Source organism: Lepisosteus oculatus, chromosome 7 (assembly GCF_040954835.1).
Source record: "Lepisosteus oculatus isolate fLepOcu1 chromosome 7, fLepOcu1.hap2, whole genome shotgun sequence".
In the NCBI taxonomy this organism is placed as follows: Eukaryota; Metazoa; Chordata; class Actinopteri; order Semionotiformes; family Lepisosteidae; genus Lepisosteus; species Lepisosteus oculatus.
The window spans coordinates 57,018,818-57,042,961 of record NC_090702.1 but is presented as its reverse complement, the minus strand read 5'-3'; the positions used below and the strand labels follow the sequence as shown (position 1 = coordinate 57,042,961).

The 24,144-nt window shown below is 47.4% G+C and overlaps 2 protein-coding genes and 1 long non-coding RNA gene across 4 annotated transcripts in view; 2 read left to right on the top strand and 1 right to left on the bottom strand.

The window, feature by feature from the left end:
* Positions 1–1,434: 1,434 nt before the first annotated feature.
* On the bottom strand, positions 1,435–10,962 carry LOC102693092 (nuclear transcription factor Y subunit beta). The gene is made up of 7 exons (XM_069192896.1): positions 10,862–10,962; positions 8,399–8,492; positions 5,478–5,611; positions 4,897–5,094; positions 3,182–3,263; positions 2,347–2,426; positions 1,435–1,927 (listed from the first exon to the last, which is right to left on the bottom strand). The coding sequence occupies exons 2-7, from the start codon at positions 8,490–8,492 to the stop codon at positions 1,895–1,897; spliced, it is 621 nt and encodes a 206-aa protein (XP_069048997.1). The 5' UTR covers positions 10,862–10,962; the 3' UTR covers positions 1,435–1,894.
* Positions 10,963–10,995: 33 nt separating this feature from the next.
* On the top strand, positions 10,996–14,706 carry LOC107076409 (uncharacterized). The gene is made up of 2 exons (XR_011190126.1): positions 10,996–13,869; positions 14,099–14,706. It is a non-coding gene; the product is annotated as an uncharacterized lncRNA (long non-coding RNA).
* A 6,353-nt stretch (positions 14,707–21,059) lies between these two features.
* The window catches only part of chst11 (carbohydrate (chondroitin 4) sulfotransferase 11), a 92,331-nt gene continuing 89,246 nt past the window's right edge, over positions 21,060–24,144 (top strand). The window contains exon 1 of one of the 2 annotated variants that reach the window (XM_006633053.3): positions 21,060–21,285. In XM_006633053.3, the coding sequence (XP_006633116.1) occupies positions 21,186–21,285 (100 nt within the window). In that variant the 5' untranslated portion in view covers positions 21,060–21,185. Of the gene's footprint in view, positions 21,301–24,144 lie in introns of both variants that reach the window. The other variant, XM_006633052.3, reaches the window with a different exon arrangement.

Sequence of the window (24,144 nt, the reverse complement as noted above, 5' to 3'; positions counted from 1 at the left end):
ACCCAGTGCTCTGGGTGTCCATAAACATTGTTGCTTGTTCAGAGGACTCTTAACTTGGCAAGACCTACCTTTTCTAAATCCAGGGTATTTCCTACTATATTATTTCCATAAAGGTGAGCCTGTAGTCACCAATACTGTTAAAGAATCCCCTTCTGCTGTCTACATCTCCCCAGGTGAGCACCTGAGTGAGATACTCATTCACTAATTCCTTTTCCCTTTCATCCCCCAGAAATTTACCATCATCGCCTTGGGTCCCTTTTGCTGTTGTAGTAGTGAAATAACTTTTTTCCTCCCTCTTGGTTGGTTTGTTGAACAGTTTGAAATACTGTTTTCTACAGCTTTTGAATTTGCAAACTCTTGGGATGAACATGTTAGGTCTTTTAAGCAGAACATGTTGAAACGTGCCAGCCATTCTCCCCTGATGCCATGTGTCCTGTCCCATCGTACTGCTGTTAACCTGTGCTTTCCTGAAACTGTAGAATTGATCTGGACTCAATGAGCAGTTTCTCAATATACTACAGAGCACACCATACTACGCGTACAGTTACCTAATGGTTGTAACTTGTTTTCGTGATTTGAAAAGACGAGATCTGTGCTAGTGTTTCTTTGTGTAGGTGCTCCGAAAAACTGGGCAGGAAAGCAGCCGTCTACCCTCTCAGTTTCTCCTGGCATTCCTGTACAGTATATATATATATTCCCCATCTCTCTAGGGAAAGTCTTCCATAAAAACCTATTTCTATGTCAGCTGCAGAAGGCTGTGGTAAATGAGTAAATCAATCTGATTAGGGATCCAGTTTGGATCAATTGAGTCAATCCCCTCATGTGAAGAGCTGTTAAGGAGTGGGAGAGACCTGTTGTACAAAACCTGCTTTGTACTGGAGCCTCAGGACCAGAAAAGTCAAACTTTTTAAACACGTACTATATGACTCCAACCCAAATAGTAATTCTGAACTCTGCACTATTATTCCCCTCTATTGCTAAAACCAGCAGCAGGATGTGTGAAGAAAACTCTTAAGCGAACCTGAAATGAGCCAAATCATTCCTTCCTATTGTTCTTACTACTTCTACACTGCTGTGCAGTCACATTGTGGTAATGGGGTGAAGATGGAACTTTTAAGATGAATCTAGTGAAATATCACAGGTAAGACGCATGCAACTCCTCTCTAGACCGATGAAGCTCTGATGAAGTTTTCTACATTCTGGCAGTTTCCAGTGATTTTTATTGTGACAGAGTGCCGGTCTCTTCCAGTCCAGGATCATGGCACCAGAATCCAGACTGCAGCCAGCAAGAGCCCAGAGGCTGGACAGCGGGCTCTTCTGCCACAGGCAGCTTTAGCACTCCATAATTTCACCTTTCAGCATTAGAGGAAAGTAATGTCACATCCAGCTGATGCGAAGGAATTACACTGAAATGAAGCAAAGATCTATTACAAGGACTTTAAGACTCGGTTTTTATTAAAAGAATTAACATGAAATCACATAATAGTATTTTTTACTCAAATTATAAAAAGAGTAACACGATTCAATATGAAATTAAGAACCGATTCCCCTGCTGTTCAGGCAAGGATAAATCCTCATTTTTACACAAAAAATAAAGGAGTCAACAAAACTCCTCTGCACATGCTCTGTTTTTTTTATTTCTGCAGTGTTCCTGCTCTTAAGAGCTCATGTACAAAAAAAAACTTCACAATCTAATCTATCAGGGTTTTCTAAAAGCCTACGATCAGATTAACCCCAATTTTACATTTACACCTACTTTGTAATTTGTTTCTGTTTTAAATATATATTACAGAGCCCCACCACCTGCCCTTCCCTCAGTAACATCTTGTTTTAAAAAGCGACCCTCCCAAAATCAGCCAGCTGAAGCTTCATGGTCAAATCACAAAGTGTCAGATCATGAAAACTGGATCTGCTGCACTCCAGAAATCTGCAGGAGGAAAAGAAATTGCACCTTCAGATATCGTACCATTGCACCCACAAGTTTCATTGAGAAGTGTAACTGCAAACTACAAGGTTAGTTGAAAACAATTGGATTTCACTGCAATTGGTCCCCTTGCAGAACTGGCAAGTTAAAACAAACTCTCCACAAGTTGCCTTGTCCTTGTTAGCTGTGTTGCTCAAGGCAACCCTGGTCTGTCCAGTTAAGACACACAAAAAGAATATACGAATTTATTGGGTAGAAGCAAGCTCCCGCCCATATACAAACACATCAAATCCCATAGTTTCAACCAGCAATTTTCCAAGAGGACTGGGGTCTGTATTCAGCCAAGCCACAGCATACTAATGATAACGTTTTTTACACTGAGATGCTGTGTGTGTCTGCAGAGAGAAAGGCACGACCCTTACCTGCTGATATGAGGTGGTGTACACCATGACATTCTGCTGCTGGCCGTCTGCAGTGATCAGTCCTGCAGGTAACTGGTTTGCTGAAAAAGGGAAGTTTTACTGAATGTCAATTCAACTGACACACTGTGCAACTGTGCATTTCTCATCTGCTGGTATTTGAACTTGCCATTTCTGATTATATTGCCGTATGGTTAGAGTTGAAAATTTCCTTAAATATGTCTAACAAGAAGTGCCTAGAAATATTTTGCCATTTCAAGTTAATATATACAGCTGTATTCTAATCTCACTCTGAGTAACAGTTTGGACAGTTCTACCCTGGAATAACACTTGGTTTGTCCTCTCAGTCTTTTCTTCAGTTTGCAGCACAGCTACATTAGGTTTCAGTCCACTTCAAATAATTTAAGCAGCACCAATCACTTCCTGGCTATTATCTGTATTAAATGCACATTTTGTGGATATATGTAAATAGTTTTCAATTAACCACAACTGGACTACACAGTGACATCATGCCCACTTTCTGAAGGTAAAGATTAGGTGTCAGGCTTCATTCTAGGTTGTTTCTTGAAGCTTGTGTAAAAGAAATCTGCAGTCCAAGACGTGATCACAGCAGAACTCTACCGCCTGGGGTTTCTGCAGAGCTGCTGCTGCTACAAAGGCTCCTGTATATGTGCTCTGCATGGGCTTTGACAAGGTTTATTTCCAACCCTACCATCAATTACCAGTTGTTACCAAATTGGTTACAGCACCATACTGCCTGTCGCCTTTCTGAAAGGTGTCTAACAACACAAATAATAAATGGACTCCAAAGCACAGCAAAGGCCGGACAGACACTCACTGAAAGACTCTTCGCTGAGCTCGTCTCCCAGGCTGTCGTTCACAGACACAGTTGTTACCATCCCCTTCTCTCCCTTCATCGCCTGGAAAACATCGGTATCACAGAACATAACCCAACATGCGTCACAGTTCAGACACACGGTTACCAGCTCTTCAGAGACATACTGCAGAACCCTCTATACGTGCTGCCCAGCAATCCTGGGACTCGGCATGCTGACTCAAGGAGGGGTTGCTCAGATGAACTTGTACAAATCACTGTTAGAATTTAACAGGGGTACCTACTAGCTCCAGCCTGTATTAAAAATGCCATCTTAACTAGAAGCTACCCAGTACCTGCACAGGAATATTCCTGGGATTAGCTGGACAGTTAGAGCTGTGGAAACTGGAACACTAAGAGCCACACAAATCCTTCTGAAGACACCTGGTGTTCAGAAGGTCTGCTTCCAGAGAGCACCCCGATTGCAATAAGAACTGGTAATACAGAAATGTTACTCTTTTACACCAAGTCAAGATCTTGTACACAGAAGGCGAGACGACAGGATGTTAAAAATCTAGACACTTCAAAACTACTTTTCCCCCCACTTGAACTGACAATAGAACTTATCAAGCTGCCTTCATCTCACGAAGCCCTCCTATACTGGAGGGATTCAATGGGGCCTCAGGTGTGACCAGTCTGAACTCCTGCGTTCTGCTTTCCTGCTCAACCAGCACGGCTCTCAATAGTCTACGTGCCTGACCTTCCAAAAAAGATCCCTCCTTCTCATTCTGTCTTCTCCCTGTCAAAACATCAATCATTTCACTGTCTGCACTCAATGACGTAATGTACATTGTAATATTGTGTCCCCCCCCGAAAGGTTAAATTTAAAAATCGCATACTAGTAATGCTGTTTTATTTACTTTCGACTCTTTAACTGGCTGTACAACAAGCAATTACACATTAAGCAAATTTCTCCCTTCTACTGAACATGGAGGTTTTATTTCCACACTGCTGCTGCTGCTGCTTCTCTGTCTGCATGCTGCTTTCCTCAGCTCACTCCAGGAACCGAACCACACGTTCTGCGTACAGGACACCCCAACCCGACTGGCGACTCGCCCAGCCTCCTGACCTGCCTCCAGGCCAGGAAGCTGTACTGATCACAGCTGGAATGTATCACCTGTGAAGATGCAATAGATCGGTATCCACTAGGATGTTCAGGGTGTGCGACTCTATAGAAGAGGGGAGTGGAGATGGACTTCCTGTTTTGTCCTGCAAATAAAGGTATGTGCGTTCCTCCTCAAAAACACTCACCCCTTGCTGCCCTGCCCTGTCTCTTCTTCAGTTCAGCATTAATCTTGTCCCTCATCACCAGCAACATTCTGCCCTTTCATTCTCCTGTACCAAACCTGATTTCTCTCTGGGAAAGAAGGTCTTCTTCCACTTCTCAGTTACTGCAAACCTTAGCTTCTAGATCGGTGCATTGATATATATGCTGTTCTATGGAAATGCACAGGAGAAGAAAGAACTGGAGCTATAAAAATATCCGACTGGGAAAGGAGAGTCTGATCAGATGGAAAATGTAAGAACAACCTCTGATGATAATGAGTGATGCAACATAAACCATCATCAGCTCTTGGCAAGAAGGGTGGAAAATTTAACTACCACTGGCAGATAACGAACTAAACCCCTCAGACAGTAAATCTGTTTGTCTTAATCACAGCTCAAGATCAACACAGCACCTCTCTGAATTTCTGCAGGTACAGCTTGAGCGGCTCCACGTAGTTGTCGAAGCCCAGGGTGGACATGGCAAACAGGATGTCCTCCCCGTTGATGGTCTTGCGCTTCTCCTGGTGGCACCGCTCGCTGGCCTCCGAGGTGATGAAGCTGATGAACTCGCTGACGCACTCCTGCACACACTCCTTGGCGTCCTTCGCAATCTGAGCCAAGAAAGACGTCGCAGAGCTCGGTGAGAAGCGCCGGGCAAGCTTCACACCACTATACCCTGACCCAGCGGGACAGCGGACCGACAGCCCTGCCTCAGCCCGAAAGGCACACGGCCCTCCTGTGCCCTCCAGGACGACAGACACACTGGGGCAAATGAGCTCCCTTACTTCTGCACAAACCTGGAGTCAGGGAATGCTCTGAGTGAACACTGGTGGATATGCAAAGCTAACTAAAAACTGAACTTCTCAAAGCCTCGATTACTTCTAACGGCATTTCGAGAAGAAGGAAGGCTCGGGTTGACAGCCCAGAGCCAGGCTTTTCAAACTCTCACGGCACTCAAACGAGAGCAGCGGCACTGGGGAAGGCGGCGGGGTACCTTGCCGGTCTGCGGGATGGCGTTCTTCATGATCCGGGCGACGTTGGCAATCGGAAGGTAGATGTCCTGCTCTCTGAAGCCATCTTTGCTGCCATTGCCATCCTCGTGGTCGTTCATCCCCTCGTCTCCATCATCTTCCCCAGGAAAGCAAAAGGTTTTCCGTCACACTCACATGGTAAATCAAGCTGAAAACCATACACAGCACAACTAGCCTTTCTCCTCCAGCATCTTTCCCATAGATTAGAAAGCATGTCACTACTTAGTGTATCAGGAGCTTTCTTTTCCCTTTAAGGCTGAGCTTGTCTTCCCTGATGTGATTCTTCTTTAACCAGCAGAAGACAACCTGCAAGAATTCCCCGCTGCAAGTTGAGTACCCTGCAAAGAGCTCTCAGCAGATCCACCAGGAACCCAAGAAACAAATTTATGGACAGACTGTACAAAAGGAACGTGACTTGTTAAAAGGAGCCGAATGCATGATCAAATTCTAGCCAGTTTATTTCTGAGCTGAACCTGAAAATTTGTTGTGTGCACTGAAAAATCGGGAATTAAAACTTGAATTAAAAATTATGTACATTTTTCATCAGTAAGTTACTTAATCTGTTTCAGAAAGCTTTAGATGGGTTTTCATATTTTAATAAAATAAGTTTGTGTCAAATACGCAGCCTTCATACATAGCTACATTGATACAGCGCGCACTAATACTTGAGTGTTCCTACTCCTCTCGAGCTTTCAGAGACACAGCTCAGCGCCACATTCGCCAACAGAACAAGTGATCGAAAATGAATACCTCGCAAAAACCAAGTCTTATGTCATGGCTGAAAGGAACAGACACCAAGAGTACTGACGCCGGCTCCAATAGATCACGCACACCTGTTTAAAAAGGGGAGGATTATACATTTGCCACCGACACCAGCTATGCTGCTGAACCTGACACAGACAGCACTGCTAGTTTTAGCACGCATCGGAAAACGGCTACAAGGCGGTACGATCCAAATTAACTAAGTGTTCAGTGCTATTTTTATTAGACGTGTGTATGAATGTGTGCGTGCACTGAGATTTTCTGCAGTTCCTACGAGAAGATGACTTGTAGGTGGTACTTGGTTGGATCACAGGTGTAACTTGCTCCAGGAAGTTTGAGAACCACCGTTGTGAAAAAATGTTAAAATATCAAAGGCTCGTTGGAAGGGCAGGTGAGAAGTACTGACCTGTACCTCCTCAATCTCCCTGTGCACGTGCAGAGGTCAAACCCGTGAGCTGAGACACAAAGAGGGGACTGACTATCCTACAGGAGTAATGAATAATTAAGTACTTCCCAGCCCTGAAGCTCCAGACGCATAGGAGGGGACACCTGTATTCTCGTGAGGTGCAGAAGCCACATGGGTGACGCACTGCAGTCATCATTTACAAGCTTACAAGTTTACAGCTGATCAGGCGGTACGCCACACCTGAATTAACACACCACAGGTGGGCCAGATCGAACCAGAGAAACATATCCAGAAACTCCTATAGCACAATGCCCCCAAGTCACAATACTATTGCTCACCACCTACTGGCTAACCAACCACTTAACCAGGTTACTGCCATTCCGTCACATTGAATTCAAGCCCACAACCAGACCTGTAGTGCATATACTTACTAAAATATTTAGGGGAACATCCTTCCAGGCCTCTGGGGGGCTGGAGGACTTTAGGTACTAAGCAGTTTCCCTGATAAACTGCAGGTTCCAAGTAAACAAGAAAAGGACACCTCTGCTTGATAGTAAATGTATTTTATTCTTATGTTATACCTTTGTTTACATTAAAATAGGTTATACACTTGAGATGGTCGTATAAAATAACTAGGCAGAATTAAAGAAATTGCTCCATACCGATCAACAGATTTAATGTTTTATTATCGCCCCCAGTGCAGGAGACAATAGAGCATTCAGACAGCTCTCTCCAACACGCTCACCCTGAAGTCTTGAAGCTTAGCGCCCCTGTGTTAGTACAAACTAGTCCACCTCTCACTGACAACACTCAGGGTCCTGGCAAGTCACAGGAGCCAAGACAGCCCTGAGCAAGCAACCCCACCCCTAGCCTGAAGGCACTCTGCCCTCTGTGCACAGCTGGTGACAGGATCCTGGCTCAAACCCACAATATCTAGACTGGGGCTTTTCAAACACCTTTTTTTTTTTTTTTTTACACCATACCTATTTACTTTTAAGGAACAAGTAATAGGTTAATTCCATGCTGAAAAAAGGAAAGAAAAAAGAGAACAACGTTTCGGCCGTGGAGCCTTCTTGCCGTGGAGAAAACGTTGTATTCTCTTTTTTCTTTTCTTTTTTTCAGCATGGAATAAACCTATTACTTGTTCCTTCGCAGTCTACGCATGCTGACGCAGCTACCCACCTGAACTATTTACTTTTAGTTCAATAAGAAATATGAAAGGTCTGTGCCTTTGATTTTTCCTGTTATGAAATGTTTTAAGCATTTATTTGTACTTCACTTTATGTTGTGAAAAGCACTAAAATTAAAATACTGTTTTTAAGCCATCCACTACAAAACTTTTCACACTGACATAAAGAATGTTCTTCTGGTTTAAGGAGTAAATGGCTGATGAGCTGGTAAACAAAGAGTTGAAACATTCAGGGCAGGTTTCTCACCCCGATGAGCACTTATCTTGAATTACATCACCACTGAAGTAAAATGGTCTAGGACCAGCACTAATCAGGTGAAAGAAACCCATCTTTCAGCTATCACATGTAGATTTGCAACACTTATCTTAGACCAAACACTTGCTTGCACAGCAGACGATTTGTAAAACCACAGATTTTAAAACCACTGGAGATTCCTGTTCCCCTTCTTTTCCTGTTCCTATGCTAAGAATCAATACTACAGCAGAACTATTTCAGAGACAAGCTGAGGCATCAGCTGAGTTCTTACCCTCTTGAGACTGCAGCACGTAGTGACCTCCAGCCATGTACTCTCCAGTAATACCTAACTGGGAGGCATCAGTTGTTGAACTATCCCCATCCATCTAAAAAAAAACATTCAAAACCAATTAGAATCATGATTTTAAATCATTACAAAAACACACATAGGACTAGATAGACCCAATAAGTAAATGCTCACATCTTTGTTTTTTTGAAAAATGCAAAATCATTCTTATTAATGTTCTAACCATTTACATTCCTAGTGTTTTTTTGTTGTTTTTTTACTTGGAAGTCCTACAGCTCTAAAAGTTTCATGTTCTAACAGCCCTTTACACATGTGGCTATGATTAAGGTTTAACTCTTTTTTCTAGTACGACATCTGTCAGGTACACACCAATTTAGAAATTCTGAGAAAAAGGATAGTGCACGCTGTACAGGGCATGTCCCCCTGTGATTAAAACAGAAGAGTGTGCTATGCATACACTGTACATACTGCCCAGTACTCACTGTACAACACACACACACCCCTTCACACACCGACTGTAGCTGTGACCACACAGGGCCAGTAATAACACTGTACAACACACACACACACCCCTTCACACACTGACTGTAGCTGTGACCACACAGGACAAGTACTCACACTGTACAACACACACACCCCTTCACACACCGACTGTAGCTGTGACCACACAGGACCAGTACTCACACTGTACAACACACACACACCCCTTCACACACCGACTGTAGCTGTGACCACACAGGACAAGTACTCACACTGTACAACACACACACCCCTTCACACACCGACTGTAGCTGTGACCACACAGGACCAGTACTCACACTGTACAACACACACACACCCCTTCACACACCGACTGTAGCTGTGACCACACAGGACCAGTACTCACACTGTACAACACACACACACCCCTTCACACACCGACTGTAGCTGTGACCACACAGGACCAGTACTCACACTGTACAACACACACACCGACTGTAGCTGTGACCACACAGGACCAGTACTCACACTGTACAACACACACACACCCCTTCACCCACTGACTGTAGCTGTGACCACACAGGACCAGTACTCACACTGTACAACACACACACCCCTTCACACACCGACTGTAGCTGTGACCACACAGGACCAGTACTCACACTGTACAACACACACACACACCCCTTCACCCACTGACTGTAGCTGTGACCACACAGGACCAGTACTCACACTGTACAACACACACACCCCTTCACCCACTGACTGTAGCTATGACCACACAGGACCAGTACTCACACTGTACAACACACACCCCTTCACACACTGCCTTTGAGTTTTTCTCCGATTCCTTCATACAGCCTGTGATGTTCTCTTTGCACCAGTGACATTCTCAGCATTGGCAACGAAGAGTTTGGTCGATTAAAATACACGTCTAGTTTACTCTGGGGATAAACCGGGTCTTAACTCTAGGAACTGGGCAAACCACACGTCACACAGGTTCAAGGGCAGATGTCAGTGGAGGGGGATCCGGGCTCGAACAGTAACTGGTGAACGGGTCAACAGTATCGGCGTCTGCAGCGCTACGAGCAACTGAAGAACAGCGGGACAGGCTCTTCGGCAGCGGGGCTGTTACAGGGGCCATGACCCGCACACAGAGGGGCATCTGCAGCCGGTGAGGAAGGCAAACGCGAACCAGCCCAGACAGCGAAGCAGGGGCCAACATAGCAGACGCTGCGGTCAAGTCAGCTGTACTGCAATTCAAATATTCCTTCTCGGAAACAGATCAACTTCCCTCCTCTCTCCGCTCCACATATTTCGGTTCTCCTGGAAGACGCCAGCTCGCCCGTCCTTTTGTTCCCGGGGCCTGCGGGCCGAGATGCCGCCCCCCCACCTCCTCCCAGCCGGCCCGGACCGAACCAAACCAGACCGAACCGAGCGCTCCTTTGTTCCCGGGGTCGCTCGTCAGAGACTCGGCCCCCGCAGCCTAAACCCGTCTCGGACCGTCCGCCCGCCCGTCAGTGGCGCACGGTAAAAAAAACACAACACAACGGGCGGCCCTGCGCTCGGCGGGGTGACCGCCCACCGAACCGGGACCGCCGCCGGTACCCCCCCCAAAACAAAGGCACAGCACAACCCCGGGGCTCGGGAGGCGAGAGTCGCCACCTAACCCCCAGGTCGCCAGTCCCGGCTGCTCTCCGTTTGAGAGGCATGCCTGCAGGTCTGGGGTGCTACTGCCCCGCCATGTCCGATACTCGTCGGGCGAGAGACGGCCCGGCCCGGCCCGGCCCGCAGGGCGCACGGCTCTCGCACACAAACAAACTGCACGATCTCCCCTCGCCTCGCACTTCCTGCTCCTAACATCGCTCTCCGAGAGGCAACAAATAAAAAACGAGTCCGGGGCGGACATTTCCATTCGAGGCAGCGGAGACCTCGGCTGGCGATCATTGGCCGCAGCCCGGCACCAACCTGCAATGCGGCCTGGTTGGCTCTCCGCTCCAGACGGCCGTGTGGTTGGACAGAAAATGGCTGCGGAAGAGCCAGTCCCCGCGCGGAGCGCCGCTCTCGGCCGCGCCGGCGCCACGGGAAGTGCTGCGCCCAGGGCCCGCCCACCCGCCGTCCGGATTGGCGGGCTGCGCTCGCCTCATTGGCTGGGCGTTGCTGTGGCAACTGTCCTGTAGCCCGGCGGCTCTCTTCCCTTCCGCTTTGAGGGGGAGTTGGGGCGCAAGCGGCAGGCTGGGGGCATTTTGGCCATCTTGACTCCGGGCGAAATGGTTGCAGGCGAGGGGAGGCTTTTCAGGCCCTCTAGCCCGTTTAGCAGTTAGTGGCATATGGATCTCACCCAGCCGATTCTAGGAGGAGGTCATTGTATCGGACGGGCATCAGTAGCTCTTTTTGCTCGGTGTACGGCGACTTGAGAAGTATGGTGGAGGTTATTTTTAAAACTGCCGGTTAGATGAACAGCGATTAAAAGAGATTGGTTTTATCTTGCATCTTTATTGCAAACGCAGGTGCAGTGTCTTTGCGGGCTCGTGTGTGTGTGTGTTGCTTGCGGTGAACTATTTTCTTAGACAGGCACAGTTACTCAAAACTCGTGGTTACGGAAAACACTCATTTCATTTCAGGCACACTGACCTATCGAACTCCGGTGACTCATTATCAGAAATATTACAACCAAACGGGCTTTTTTCTTTAAACTACTCAACTATGTCTCCGAGGGCTGCTTTGAAACTGAAACAAAAAGACCGCAGGAGGCTCCAGGAGCCCAGGCTGACAGAGCAGGGCCGGCCGGCCGGCCGTGGTTCTGCGTGGTCAGTGTGAGTGTGTCCGATGGTGTGTCTGCAGCCCCTGAGCTGGCGTTGGCATTCAAAAAGACAGTCCTGCAGGCCCATGACTGCCTTCTACAGCACAGCAGCACAGACCCCCGTCCTCTTGTGCTGCTGTCTCTGTAACAGTGTTTCTGCTGCCCATCACGGCGTTGCAGCTGTGAGGGCATGTGGGAATGGACTAGACCGTTACATGACTATCCTTCTAGTTATCGGTAATTAGGGATCCAGGGTTCATGAGCAAACAGCTGCATGGTTGCATGACTGAAATGCTCCCAGAGTTCTGCACACAGACCCTGCAGGACTCCTCCAAGGATCTTACAGGGAAGATACTACAGGGAAATTGCTGCATTCTGCAGCGAATCTGAAGGATATATAGGAATCTCTAAAAAAAATCACAAAGAAACAGGATTTCTTTTATTTTTACATTCATTGTATGTGGTTGTGTACTATGTGTACTATCATGATGTAATACCTTTAGACAGATGTGACTGTAATTACATCGGTGCTGCGTGTTTGTAGATCCTCAGTGTGTCTCACAATGTACAAAAGATCGTGATACTGTTGTATATATGTGGTTCAGCACTTCAGTGGTGAGTGAAGTGGTCACTTCATGTATGTTAAGCACTTTAAGGGATCCTATGGAATGAGAAGCTCTATATGCAAGAAATAATAGTTACAAGTGTTTGACTGAATGTACTGTTCAGGGCCTCTATTAAAGCACATGTGATCACAGGTCCCTGAGGGATCTCTCTCCTCTGCTTCACGCTGTCTTGATAGTTTGAAAAAAGATCAATCCAAAAACTTTCTCAAGTAGGTGCTCCTAAACAACTGGTAAGAAATCAGTCATGAGCCATGTCTTTAATTCTGCTGCTGACATGCCTATTGGACTTTCCCAGGCTAAGCATGGAAACTCGAGGTCTCCCATAAATCCAGCCTCTTCTGCACATAAATCTTTAATTATCGAATGTACTGTACATAGATTTATCAACACCTGCATGTGGTGGTACAGTATGTAGCACACTCCTAACGCTATATGAACCATATACGCCTCCTAACAACAATTCTGACTCATACTTGTCGATTCAGGGACTCTTGAATCCTGTACCTTTAACCCTTGAGCCTGAAAGCTTTTTGCCCCACAGTACTACATCCCTCCCTTTCTGCTCTTCCTTGCCTCTCTGGAACAGTGTGTTTAAAGAATGCAAATGAGGGAGCTTTTATCTTCTGTAAGTCGTTTATCATACTCCTGGTATTTCAGTTTAAATTGTAAGTTATCAGTTCAGACAGCATGTTTTGCGGACTGTGGGAGGAAACCATGGTAGAGAAAATTTACCAAGATATGGGGAGAACGTGCAGATTTCACACAGACAGTGTGCCTGTGCAGAACCTGAGAGCTGGGAAGAAGCAGCACTATCTACCACTTCAGACTCATACTCAGAATCCCCCTCAGGACGTGCACCCCACCTAGACGCAAGATTACTATGGCTAGCAGCCATATCACCCTGCAGCTCACTGCTGGCAGCCCACTGGAGCTCAGCAGGTGTAAGTCTGGTCAGTAGCTGATGGGAGACATCCTGGGAAAAACCAAGGTTGCTGCTGGAAGAGGTGTTAGTGGGGCCAGCAGGGGGCGCTCACCCTGCGGTCCATCTGGGTCCTAATGCCCCAGTATAGTGACAGGGACACTATACTGTAAAATAGGCGCTGTCTTTCGGATGAGACGTAAAACTGACTCTCTGTAGTCATTAAAAATCCCAGGGCGTCTCTTGAAAAGAGTAGGGGTGTAACCCTGGCGTCCTGGCCAAATTTCTCCCTGGCCTTTACCAATCATGGCCTCCTAATAATCCCCATTTATGATCTGGCTCCATCACTCTGCTCTCGTCCCCACTGATAGCTGATGTGTGGTGAGTGTTCTGGTGCACTATGGCTGCCGTCGCATCATCCAGGTGGTGGTGCACACTGCACACTGGTGGTGGTGGAGGGGATCCCCATTACCTGTAAAGTGTTTTGAGTGGACTGTCCAGAAAAGCACTATGTAAGTGTAAGCAATTATTATTACAGTACTTTCTAACTCTGAGCTTGCAATCCTTATTTTTTCCACTAGATGTCACAAGGATTGTGTCCAACACAGTGACAACCCTCGAGAAGCAGGTAAAAAGACGGGCTTCACTGCATTGACTCATTAGTGAGAGAATCTGTTGGGCCAAGGTGATAAAGTGGTTTAACTTTTTGAATGACAGGCCTGGTGAGAATCACAAAACAAAAGAAGGGGGTATCAGCTTCAACAACAAGGCTGGGGGGCTTGTATCAGACCCCCACAGACCTGTGTGTGAAAAGGAGTCCTGTGCTCAGTTTTAAACTTCTAAATTGTGTCCTCTAGTGAGTGTTTCAGGTGATGATCCTGGAGAGCCTACCTGGGTTAACTTCATCAGAGTCTCTGAGGATTTTTAATTCTTGAATCAGATGAAAAGAACAGCAGAGGTCCCTGTGGATCAGGACTTGTAGCTGTTGCAGACCCCAGAGCAGGGCGTGACAGTCCCCTGGGAGAGGCCGGCTCACTACACCTCGGTCACAGGGCAGGCCGGCTCGATGCCGACTGAGGCAAAACTGTCCGCACCGGTCCATGACCAGGGTCCGGAGCGAGGCCCACGCAGGGAGTCGGACTCGCAAGGATCCTTCTGGACTCCTGCAGCCGGGATCCTGGAGAGAGAGCCGCCCGGGGAGTCGGACCCGTTGGGATCGGTCTGGACTCCTAGAGGGAGAGAGGAGCAGAGAGTCGGACCCGTCTGGATCGGTCTGGACTCCCGGAGGGAGATCCACCCGGGGAGTCGGACACGTCTGGATCAGTCTGGACTCCCGGAGGGAGAGCTGCACCGAGAGTCGGACCCATGAGGACTCATTATCCATGTGTGCTCTTCTTGTTATTGTCATTGACATCCCTATTTCCTATAAAATTCAAGTCTCTCATTATAAGCACTTTTTCCTGTACGCATGTTTCTAGTTCATTACAGAATTCATACTGCGCTCCAACTGATGTCTGAGTTTGGCGGTCGGTAGCATTCTCCTAACACAGTGCCATTTGAATGTTTTTCAAAATCTGATCCCTGTAAATATAAATGTATGCAGAGATCCTCAACTCCTCTGGGTTCAGTTCCTGTGTCTGAATGATCTTTGTGCTTATTTATTGAGCCAGCAGATGCAAAGACCCTGAGCCAAGCGATAGCTTCTGATCCGGCTGTGCTTAGGACTCTTTGTGCTGTATAGTGCTACTCCTGTGCTGCTTCTATCTTTCCTGTGTCTTAAGAGTGCTGTGTATCCACTAGTGCTGACTCTCTGTTAGCACTGTTGGTTTCTTCTCTTGCATTTTGTTTCTGAGTCTCCTAGTATTTATCTATCAGTCTGGGGACACATTAATTGCCTGGTTGTCTGATGTTTTATTTCTCCCTGGGTTCACTTTAATTCACACTGTCAGTGTAACCCGGAATTCATTAGCACTCAGAGAAACCCCTGCAGTGCATACCTATCAGTGCTGTTTGCAAATCTTTTTTCATTTTTTCAAAGTTTCTGAACGTATATAGTTAAACTCTCAGAAACATAGGCTTAGGTCCCCAGTGACTATGTACCGCTGTGTGCTCTGAGAAGAAACATGTATTTAGTGCCCTGGTGATGCTAAGACTTTCCACGCTTTCCTGGAAACCCAGAGGGAAGGAAATGAGCTTTGCTTTTCCTGTGAATAAGCAAGCGGAATCTGTAGGACACTTTGGAGAATGGTCCCTGGGGAACATTTGTATTCCTAGCTTGCGCTGTCTGGGACGAAAGGAAAAAAAAGTAATTTCAAAAATGAACACAAGACAGTTTACAAATAAGAGGAGCCATCTGGTCCATCTAGCCTCTTTTATTGAACCCGGGATCACATCCAGCTGTTTATTGAAAGAAACCAGGGTATCGGCTTCAACCACATGGCTGAGTAGCTTGTTGTCAATAACAATCAATTTCAGGACATGTCTAGTGTTCTCAAGTGCAATGGTTTAAGAGCTATTTGGGAATAAAAAGCCATAAATTCTTCTACCAAACTATGGCTTTGCATGGAGTAAGACAAGAAAGACAACAGGTGTAGATGCTTGCCTACAGAAGGGCTAAGGATCTATGCCTGTGGCTGGAAGGTTGCTGGTTCAAGTCCCATGGCCAGCAAAGGAATCCTATTCTGTTGGTCCCCTGAGCAAGGCCCTTAGCCCCAGCTGCACCAGAGGTGCTGTATAAATGGCTGATCCTGCGGTCTGACCCCCAGCTTCTCTCCCTGTCTGTGTGTCTCCTGGAGAGCAAGCTGGGGTATGTGAAAAGACAAATTCCTCATACAAGAAATTGTATATGGCCAATAAAGTGATCTTATCTTATGCTTGTCCTGCACAGCTGCCTGAAACAGACTGAATCTGCTTTGTTGAGACTGCTACTTGTACTGAAACATCTGTCAGTCTGGGTAGGCCAGATTGTGCAAACCCAGAGTAGGAATCAGTGAACATACCAGCAATAACGTCCACCACTCTTACGACGGTTGCCTCAGAATCTCTACCTCAGCCAGCACTCACTGAGAACTACCCATCCATCTTCTAACTGCTTCTTCCAGCTGAGCTCGCAGCTGAGCCAGAGCCAATCCTGCCAAACACTGGGTGAAAAGCAGGGTTCTCCCGGGGCAGGATGCCAGTCCTTCGCAGGGCACACACAAATAAAGACGCACACCACAGAAAATTATGTTTTATATTTAAAATTTCTGTGATTTTTCTCTCATGTTACATACATGCATATTATTCCTATTTGTGTCTCCCTCAGATTTTTTGACAAATTCCAGGGCTCTTCATCGTGCTGATCACAGCTCAGAGCTGTTCATAGTGTTGATCACAGCTCATAGCTCATCATAGTGTTGATCACAGCTCAGGGCTCTTCATAGTGTTGATCACAGCTCAGAGCTGTTCATAGTGTTGATCACAGCTCATAGCTCATCATAGTGTTGATCTCAGCTCATAGCTCATCATAGTGTTGATCACAGCTCAGAGCTCATCATAGTGTTGATCACAGCTCAGAGCTGTTCATAGTGTTGATCACAGCTCAGAGCTGTTCATAGTGTTGATCACAGCTCAGGGCTCATCATAGTGTTGATCACAGCTCAGGGCTCTTCATAGTGTTGATCACAGCTCAGGGCTCATCATAGTGTTGATCACAGCTCAGAGCTGTTCATAGTGTTGATCACAGCTCAGGGCTCATCATAGTGTTGATCACAGCTCAGAGCTCTTCATAGTGTTGATCACAGCTCAGGGCTCTTCATAGTGTTGATCACAGCTCAGGGCTCATCATAGTGTTGATCACAGCTCAGAGCTGTTCATAGTGTTGATCACAGCTCAGAGCTCTTCATAGTGTTGATCACAGCTCAGAGCTGTTCATAGTGTTGATCACAGCTCAGAGCTGTTCATAGTGTTGATCACAGCTCAGGGCTCATCATAGTGTTGATCACAGCTCAGAGCTGTTCATAGTGTTGATCACAGCTCATAGCTCATCATAGTGTTGATCACAGCTCAGAGCTCATCATAGTGTTGATCACAGCTCAGAGCTGTTCATAGTGTTGATCACAGCTCATAGCTCATCATAGTGTTGATCACAGCTCAGAGCTCATCATAGTGTTGATCACAGCTCAGAGCTGTTCATAGTGTTGATCACAGCTCAGAGCTCATCATAGTGTTGATCACAGCTCAGGGCTCTTCATAGTGTTGATCACAGCTCAGAGCTGTTCATAGTGTTGATCACAGCTCAGAGCTGTTCATAGTGTTGATCACAGCTCAGGGCTCTTCATAGTGTTGATCACAGCTCATAGCTCATCATAGTGTTGATCACAGCTCAGAGCTGTTCATAGTGTTGATCACAGCTCAGGGCTCATCATAGTGTTGATCACATCTCAGGGCTCTTCATAGTGTTGATCACAGCTCATAGCTCATCATAGTGTTGATCACAGCTCATAGCTCATCATAGTGTTGATCACAGCTCAGAGCTCATCATAGTGTTGATCACAGCTCAGGGCTGTTCATAGTGTTGATCACAGCTCAGAGCTGTTCATAGTGTTGATCACAGCTCAGGGCTCATCATAGTGTTGATCACATCTCAGGGCTCTTCATAGTGTTGATCACAGCTCAGAGCTGTTCATAGTGTTGATCACAGCTCAGAGCTGTTCATAGTGTTGATCACAGCTCAGGGCTCTTCATAGTGTTGATCACAGCTCAGAGCTGTTCATAGTGTTACTGATTACATGGCTCTTCACAATGTTAGTACAATTACAGACAGATCTCAAAAGCTAGGGAAGGCTGGATGACACATAACTGGCTACTTGGCTTGTAAACATCCCTGGAGACTGTTTGCAAGAGCAGAGGTGTCAGCACCAATGACCTGGTTGATTCCCATGCTGGCCTTGCACAACGTTAATCTGCTCCTTTACTCACCCGGCGAAGCAGCGTCTTTCCTCGCTGCCCTGCTGTGCACTGGGGCTCCTGTGCTACATAAAAATGTTATTTATCATTATAATTAAAACAATATTGACACTGTTAGTAGATTTCTGATATCGGACAACTCTGTGCCAGATCTGAAGAGAATGATTACAAACACTGTTCGGAGTCAGAATTCCACTAGGGTATGATAATTTATAACACAGCTGTTTCAAAACTAAACTGGCTTTATAATTTGTATATCTCTCCCTGGTGCTCGCATGAAGCTGAGGTGAAGATGAATTCGCAGAAGGAATGGGTATTTCACAGTGGCAGGAAGGTTGTGAAGTCTGCGTTTATGTGATTTTTCAGAAAGGACTGGAAAATGAAACTACTTCAACAAGTGCCCTTCTGTTTGAAACTCAAAGAAGTAAATGTAAATTTAATTTATTAACAGGAGTCTGCTGTGGCTTAGGAGTGTATACCAATTTATGGACAAACATCTCACATTTTGACCATAATGTCCACATTTTAATTACCATATTTACTGTTAATTAGTAAGTTAAAAGGAGATCCCAGTTTTGGTGTTGACTTGCATTGTCCTAATGTGTTTCTGTATCTGTTTAACACGTTTCTGTGTACCTCTCCTGTGAAAGTTCTGTATTGGATCTTTAGAAATCCACCTGCAGGAATATGGTTTCTGACCTTTAGATGGCGCTCTTTTAGAGGAAGAGTAGGCCTGACGTTGAACTGAAAAGAAAACAACTAAATTACTTAACACATTTCTCTGCCCAGAGCTCCTTAAGGCCATTAGCAGCCTAAAACAGGAAAATAAGAACAATTACAAACAAAAAGAAACCATTTGGCCCAGTTGGCTCATTTGGAAATTAGTGGCTAATTAATCCAAGGATTTTATGCAAATGTTTCTCGAAAGAAGTCAGGCTTCAGCACCGTGGCTGGGTAGCTTGTCCCACACTCCCACACCTCTTTGCATAAAGAATTGCCTCCTGTTCTCTGTTTTAAATGCATTTCCTTGAGTTTCCTTGTGTCCTCTGGTTTGTGTTTTACTGTTCATTCTGAAGAAAATTTTCGCTCAGTCTTCTCTGCTCAAGACCAAAAGAATTCAGTTCCTTCAGTCTTTCAGTGTGTGACACTACCTTCAGACTAAAGAGACCAGTTCCTTCAGTCTTTCAGTGTGGGACACGCCCTTCAGACTAAAGAGACTCAGTTCCTTCAGTCTTTCAGTGTGGGACACTCCCTTATACTCTAGGTTATATCTGGTTTAATTCTCAGGACTGATTCCAAAACAACTGTACAATTTTAAAGTATCATCCCTTTAAATTCTACACCTTTAACTATGTATCCTAACATTTTTGTTGTGTTGAAAATGTTAATTGTGAGTCTGTTTTCATAAGTAGCCCCTTCAAGCTCAGTGTTTCCCATTCTGTATTGACTGTAGTTTATGTTTTTGCTACCTGCATGCGAAACCCTGCACTTGTCTGCATTAATCCTCGTTAATCTGCCACCCATCGGCCCTGTCCTGACTTTGACCCAAACCTGTGTATCTGACAAGGTTGGGGTCTCCAGGTCTTTGGCCTGAGGGCCAAACACCAGCCTCTTGCACACCAGGGTTCGAGGGCTATGAGCTCTGAACAAGAACTTTCCTTTGAATTTTAAGTCAGGATGATAAATAAAAAGAACCATAGAAAACCACCAAGACTAAAGACCAAAGATGGAGCTCCCAAGCTTGAATTTCCCTGAATATTTCTCTCCGGGGGGAGTGCAATATTTATACTGCAGTGCTGCAGTTCTGGAAACTTTTTTTCCTCTATGCGATTTTCTCCTCTTTGCGAATGACTGTGTCCTTGCGGAGATGTGTAGAGGTTTGTGTTCCATCAAAATACTAGACTTTAATGCAATCGCCAGGCAGGTGGATTGTTTTCAAAATGTCCGTGATATTTTCGCTTTTTCACTATTATGGTGACGAACTCTGGAGGGAGTGAAAATTGAGATTTCAGCTTTAAATGAAAATCTTCTCCAGGTGCTGGGTTTCCTGGGACCCTGGGGCGGGTCGATAGCGCTGATCATTCCGTTTCTGTGCAGCAAGGAGTAGGATCAGCGATCTGCTGATCAGTTGGCGCCGGTGGCAGTAGACGAGACAGGTGTGAAGCCTTGTCCTTGTCCTTGAGGCCTCTGAATCAATGCACAGTGTCCCTGGCCACTCCTGATGCATCTTCACTGCTGCAGCTGTGAAGACGCTCACCCTGCACACCGTTTAGGTGTCGGAGCAGCCTGACCGCACAGGCGGCGCGGGTGTCTGACACTGTAGCCGAGCTCACCCGGGGGGGCGCGTTCTGGTCCCGGGTGCGGACACGGGTTCGCTGTCTACAGGTCTCTGCAGAGACGGTTTTCTGTCGACACTCAGTGGGCATTCAGCGTTTTGTTCTTTTTCCTCTGTAAGCCGGAGCGCGGTTGCGCTGTTTCCACAGCTCCTTGTACAGACCGCTAGTCGTCTGGGGGACGCGAGTGACTCCCAGCCGAGGTCCCGGGGGTGCGGGGGTGCGTGCATGTCACCCCGTGTAGGGACCAGGGGCCGAGGCCAGCAGTCAGACACCGGGCACCAGGGTGCCCACAGCTGACCGCGAAGCAGCCGCGGTTCCCTGTCACAGTACAGCACTGACACAACCCGGGAGCGGGCCTCTCTCCCTAGACAGGAGTGGAAAAAAAAAGAAACCCCTCCGCCGTCCCTCCCCGACAATCCAGCCACGGACCGGGAAGCGGCGTGGACCTGCCCCGAGTGGGCTCCGCTGCCGAGGCTGGCACGCCGGCCGGACCCGCCCATTCTGCGGCTGCCGGGGGGAGGAGGGTGTCCGGGAGGCGGAGCCTGCGCCGCCCCGCCGCCGGGCTGGCGGAGAGCAGTAGTACGGTCCGCGCTGCGCTGGGCTCTGGCGGAGCCGGTGCGCCTGTCAGTGTCACCATCAGCACCCGCAGCCGCTCGCAGCCATGAGACAGGCTCTGCTCGAGCTCAGGATGAGCAGGATCTGCCGGATGGTGCTCGCCACTTGCCTGGGGTCTTTCATCCTCGTCATCTTCTACTTCCAAAGTATGTTCCACCCAGGTAAGGGGGGCTCGCCGCCTCGGCTTCTCGGCCGCTTCCATCCCCGACCCGTCTCGCCTCTGCGCGGGGGCTGCGGGAGCTCAGGCTGGCGGAGGACGCGGGATTGTGCGGGGCAGCGTGGCGCGGACGAGCGGGGTCTTCCCGCAGAGAGATGCGCGCTTTCCAGGCGAGTGTCGGCGTATTGCACGCCCTGTGCTTGTGTGGGGAGGTGGGCTTCTGTAGTTTCGCAGGGCGTTTGGTGCCAGGGGCATCTGTGGGTGGCAGATAGGAGCCCCTCAGCGGGCGCTGGACACCCCTTCACGCCCCCACCACCCACCCCGGCTCCCGGCTGGTCAGTGGGGTGGGTGCCCGCAGTCCCCGGCCAGCAGCGCCGTCTCACCGGGGGCAGCGCGTCCCCGAGTCCCCGCCGCTCACAGCCGCGCAGCGCTGCGGTCGTACCTGCGCTCGGACCCGAGCTCCATCCGGGCCGGACGCCGCGGGGATCCGGGAAGGACCCCCTGTTTTCCAGGGTGCCCACTGGCTCCCGGGAGAACAAAAGCCCCCCCCCCCCTCCCCCCCCGTGAGTCTGAGTCAGAGTCACTTGTGGTGTCATGCAGGCGGGTGTGCGATCGGTGCACCAGGGGCATCTCCACCGTCCCCCTGTCGGGTCCCCGTGTGTCGCGGTGCGACACCCCGGTTTTTACTGTGTTCAGGTGAACCCGAGCGCTGTTACGGGTCCGCGCTAGAAGTTGTGTAGCGTGGCATTCACTACCTGAGCGCTTAGACAGATCAGCGTGTGATAATAATAATAATAATAATAATAATAATAATAATAATAGCTGCTTGCTTGTGGGTTCGAATGTAATCTAGGATCACGAGTTTCCAGTTTATTTATATTTTTTTAGTTCTGTAAAATCGCTAGTTCACCCAGTCTAACATCTCACACGGTGAAACCCCCTTTGTCATGAAATTTGCCGAGGTTAAAAATGAATACAGCACGTCTCCTTTCCCTGTGGGCGCTATTGCAAGTGGACGGTCGTACAGCTTTCTTGCTCGCCGGGCTCGCTGTAATTCCCCGACCAGTGCCGGCGGTAGGTTAAAGAGCAGCACCTGTGTGGCAAGCGAACTGGCCAAAAAAACACATCTTATTCGAAGCAGGAGGCGGTTTTACACCAGTCGAGCACCGGATTGTGAGTAATAAATACAAAAGATGCTGGAGGTGTTCGACGGCTACGTAATCCGGCAGGTAAAACACAAATTAAAGGGAGACCAGATTGTTCTTAATCCGGATTGTTGACTCGGAGAAGTGCAGAAGTCTTTCTTGAACTTTGTTAATGTCGAGTTGGAGGTGCGATACCGAAACACCTATCAAGCCCCTCAGTGACGTTGTTCTTGTTGAAATACCGGGCCGTCGAGTCTGTTTTTTTGTGCCTGAACGAAACTGTCCTTTGGCACTCGAGGACTAAACTAGCCCCAGAACCAGGCTGGCGTTTTTTATAGCATATAGGAGCGTGCTAGCTGTGTAAAAATAAAAACGTTATTGTGGCAGTTGTCTTATTTGTGTCAAGGGCACGGGGCTTTTAATAGTGCACACACCGAGCACAACGACAGCGAAGGAGCCAATACTGCTCCTGACTGGAATAACGGGATACTTCATTACAATGTGAATGTGCTCTAACCGTCGATTTGTGCCTCCCGTTGTCCTGTGACGAGGGAAAGGGAAACAATGGAGCAACACGTCCACACAAAGGGAATTCACAAGCGCCGTGTTGGAGCTCCAGCACTCCAGCTGAACGCGCGTAAGAACATAAAGGTTATATTCATCCCGTCCAGTTCGCTTGGTCGTTAGTAGTTAATCGATCCCAGGACCTCATCCAGCTGTGTCTTGAAAGAAGCCAGAGTATCGCCTTCAACACCATGGCTGGCCGGCTTGTTCCACGCTCCCACCATTTTTGTGTAAAAACCTCCCCCCCCCCTCCTCGCCCCCTGGGCTCCGTGATTCACTGCTCATCCTGGAGAAAGGCGTTTGTTTCACTGTGATAATGCTCTTAAGAATTCTGAATGAGTCAGTTCACCCCCTTGTCATCTTTTCTGTTCAATACTAACATGGTTCAGTTCAATCAGTTCAACTTGTCGGTGTAGGAGATTTCTTTCAGCCCAGGATCCTCCTGCGTCTGGTTGATCAACCAGAATCTTCTCTGGTCTGATTCCAGAGTGGCATGGCGACCAAAACTGATCACAGTATTCCAAGAGCGATTTTACTAGAGCTTGATGTCAAATGATGTTAGACTACAGCTACAATTTTAACATACCATCCCTCGATTTAATTTCTTTGCCTTTTTTACTGTTCATTCTAACATTCTGTTTGCTTGTTATTCATTATGCCACAGTGTCAGGAAGATGTAAATATTGTTATATTCTCGTAAGTAGCCTCTTCAAACTCAGCATTTTTAGGTTTTGTCATTATAATTCCTGTTTTTCAATAACATTCTGCATGTCATCTGCCGGGAGTTGCTCCGTCTTGAGTTCTAGGTAAATCTTTTTGAAACTCGGTTGCATCTTCTCAAGGATTTGCTGACCCTCCTGTTTTGGAGTAGTCTGTAAGCCTGGCTAGGTTTCTACCAGTACCAGAATCAAGATCGTTGAAATAAGATGGGAAAGCAGTGGTCTAATCTGGAAACAGCACAGAAGAGTGATTGGAGTTCCCTCAAGAGAAAAGTGAGGTATCTGATCTGCAGGAAAACCAGCCTCCATCTCAAAGCATCATGGCATTATGGCGTCCTTGCGCCTTAGAAACTACAATAAAGCAAACCAGAGCCACGCTCCAAGCGCCTGTCTGAAGTGCTAGGTAGCCTCTGGCCTTCT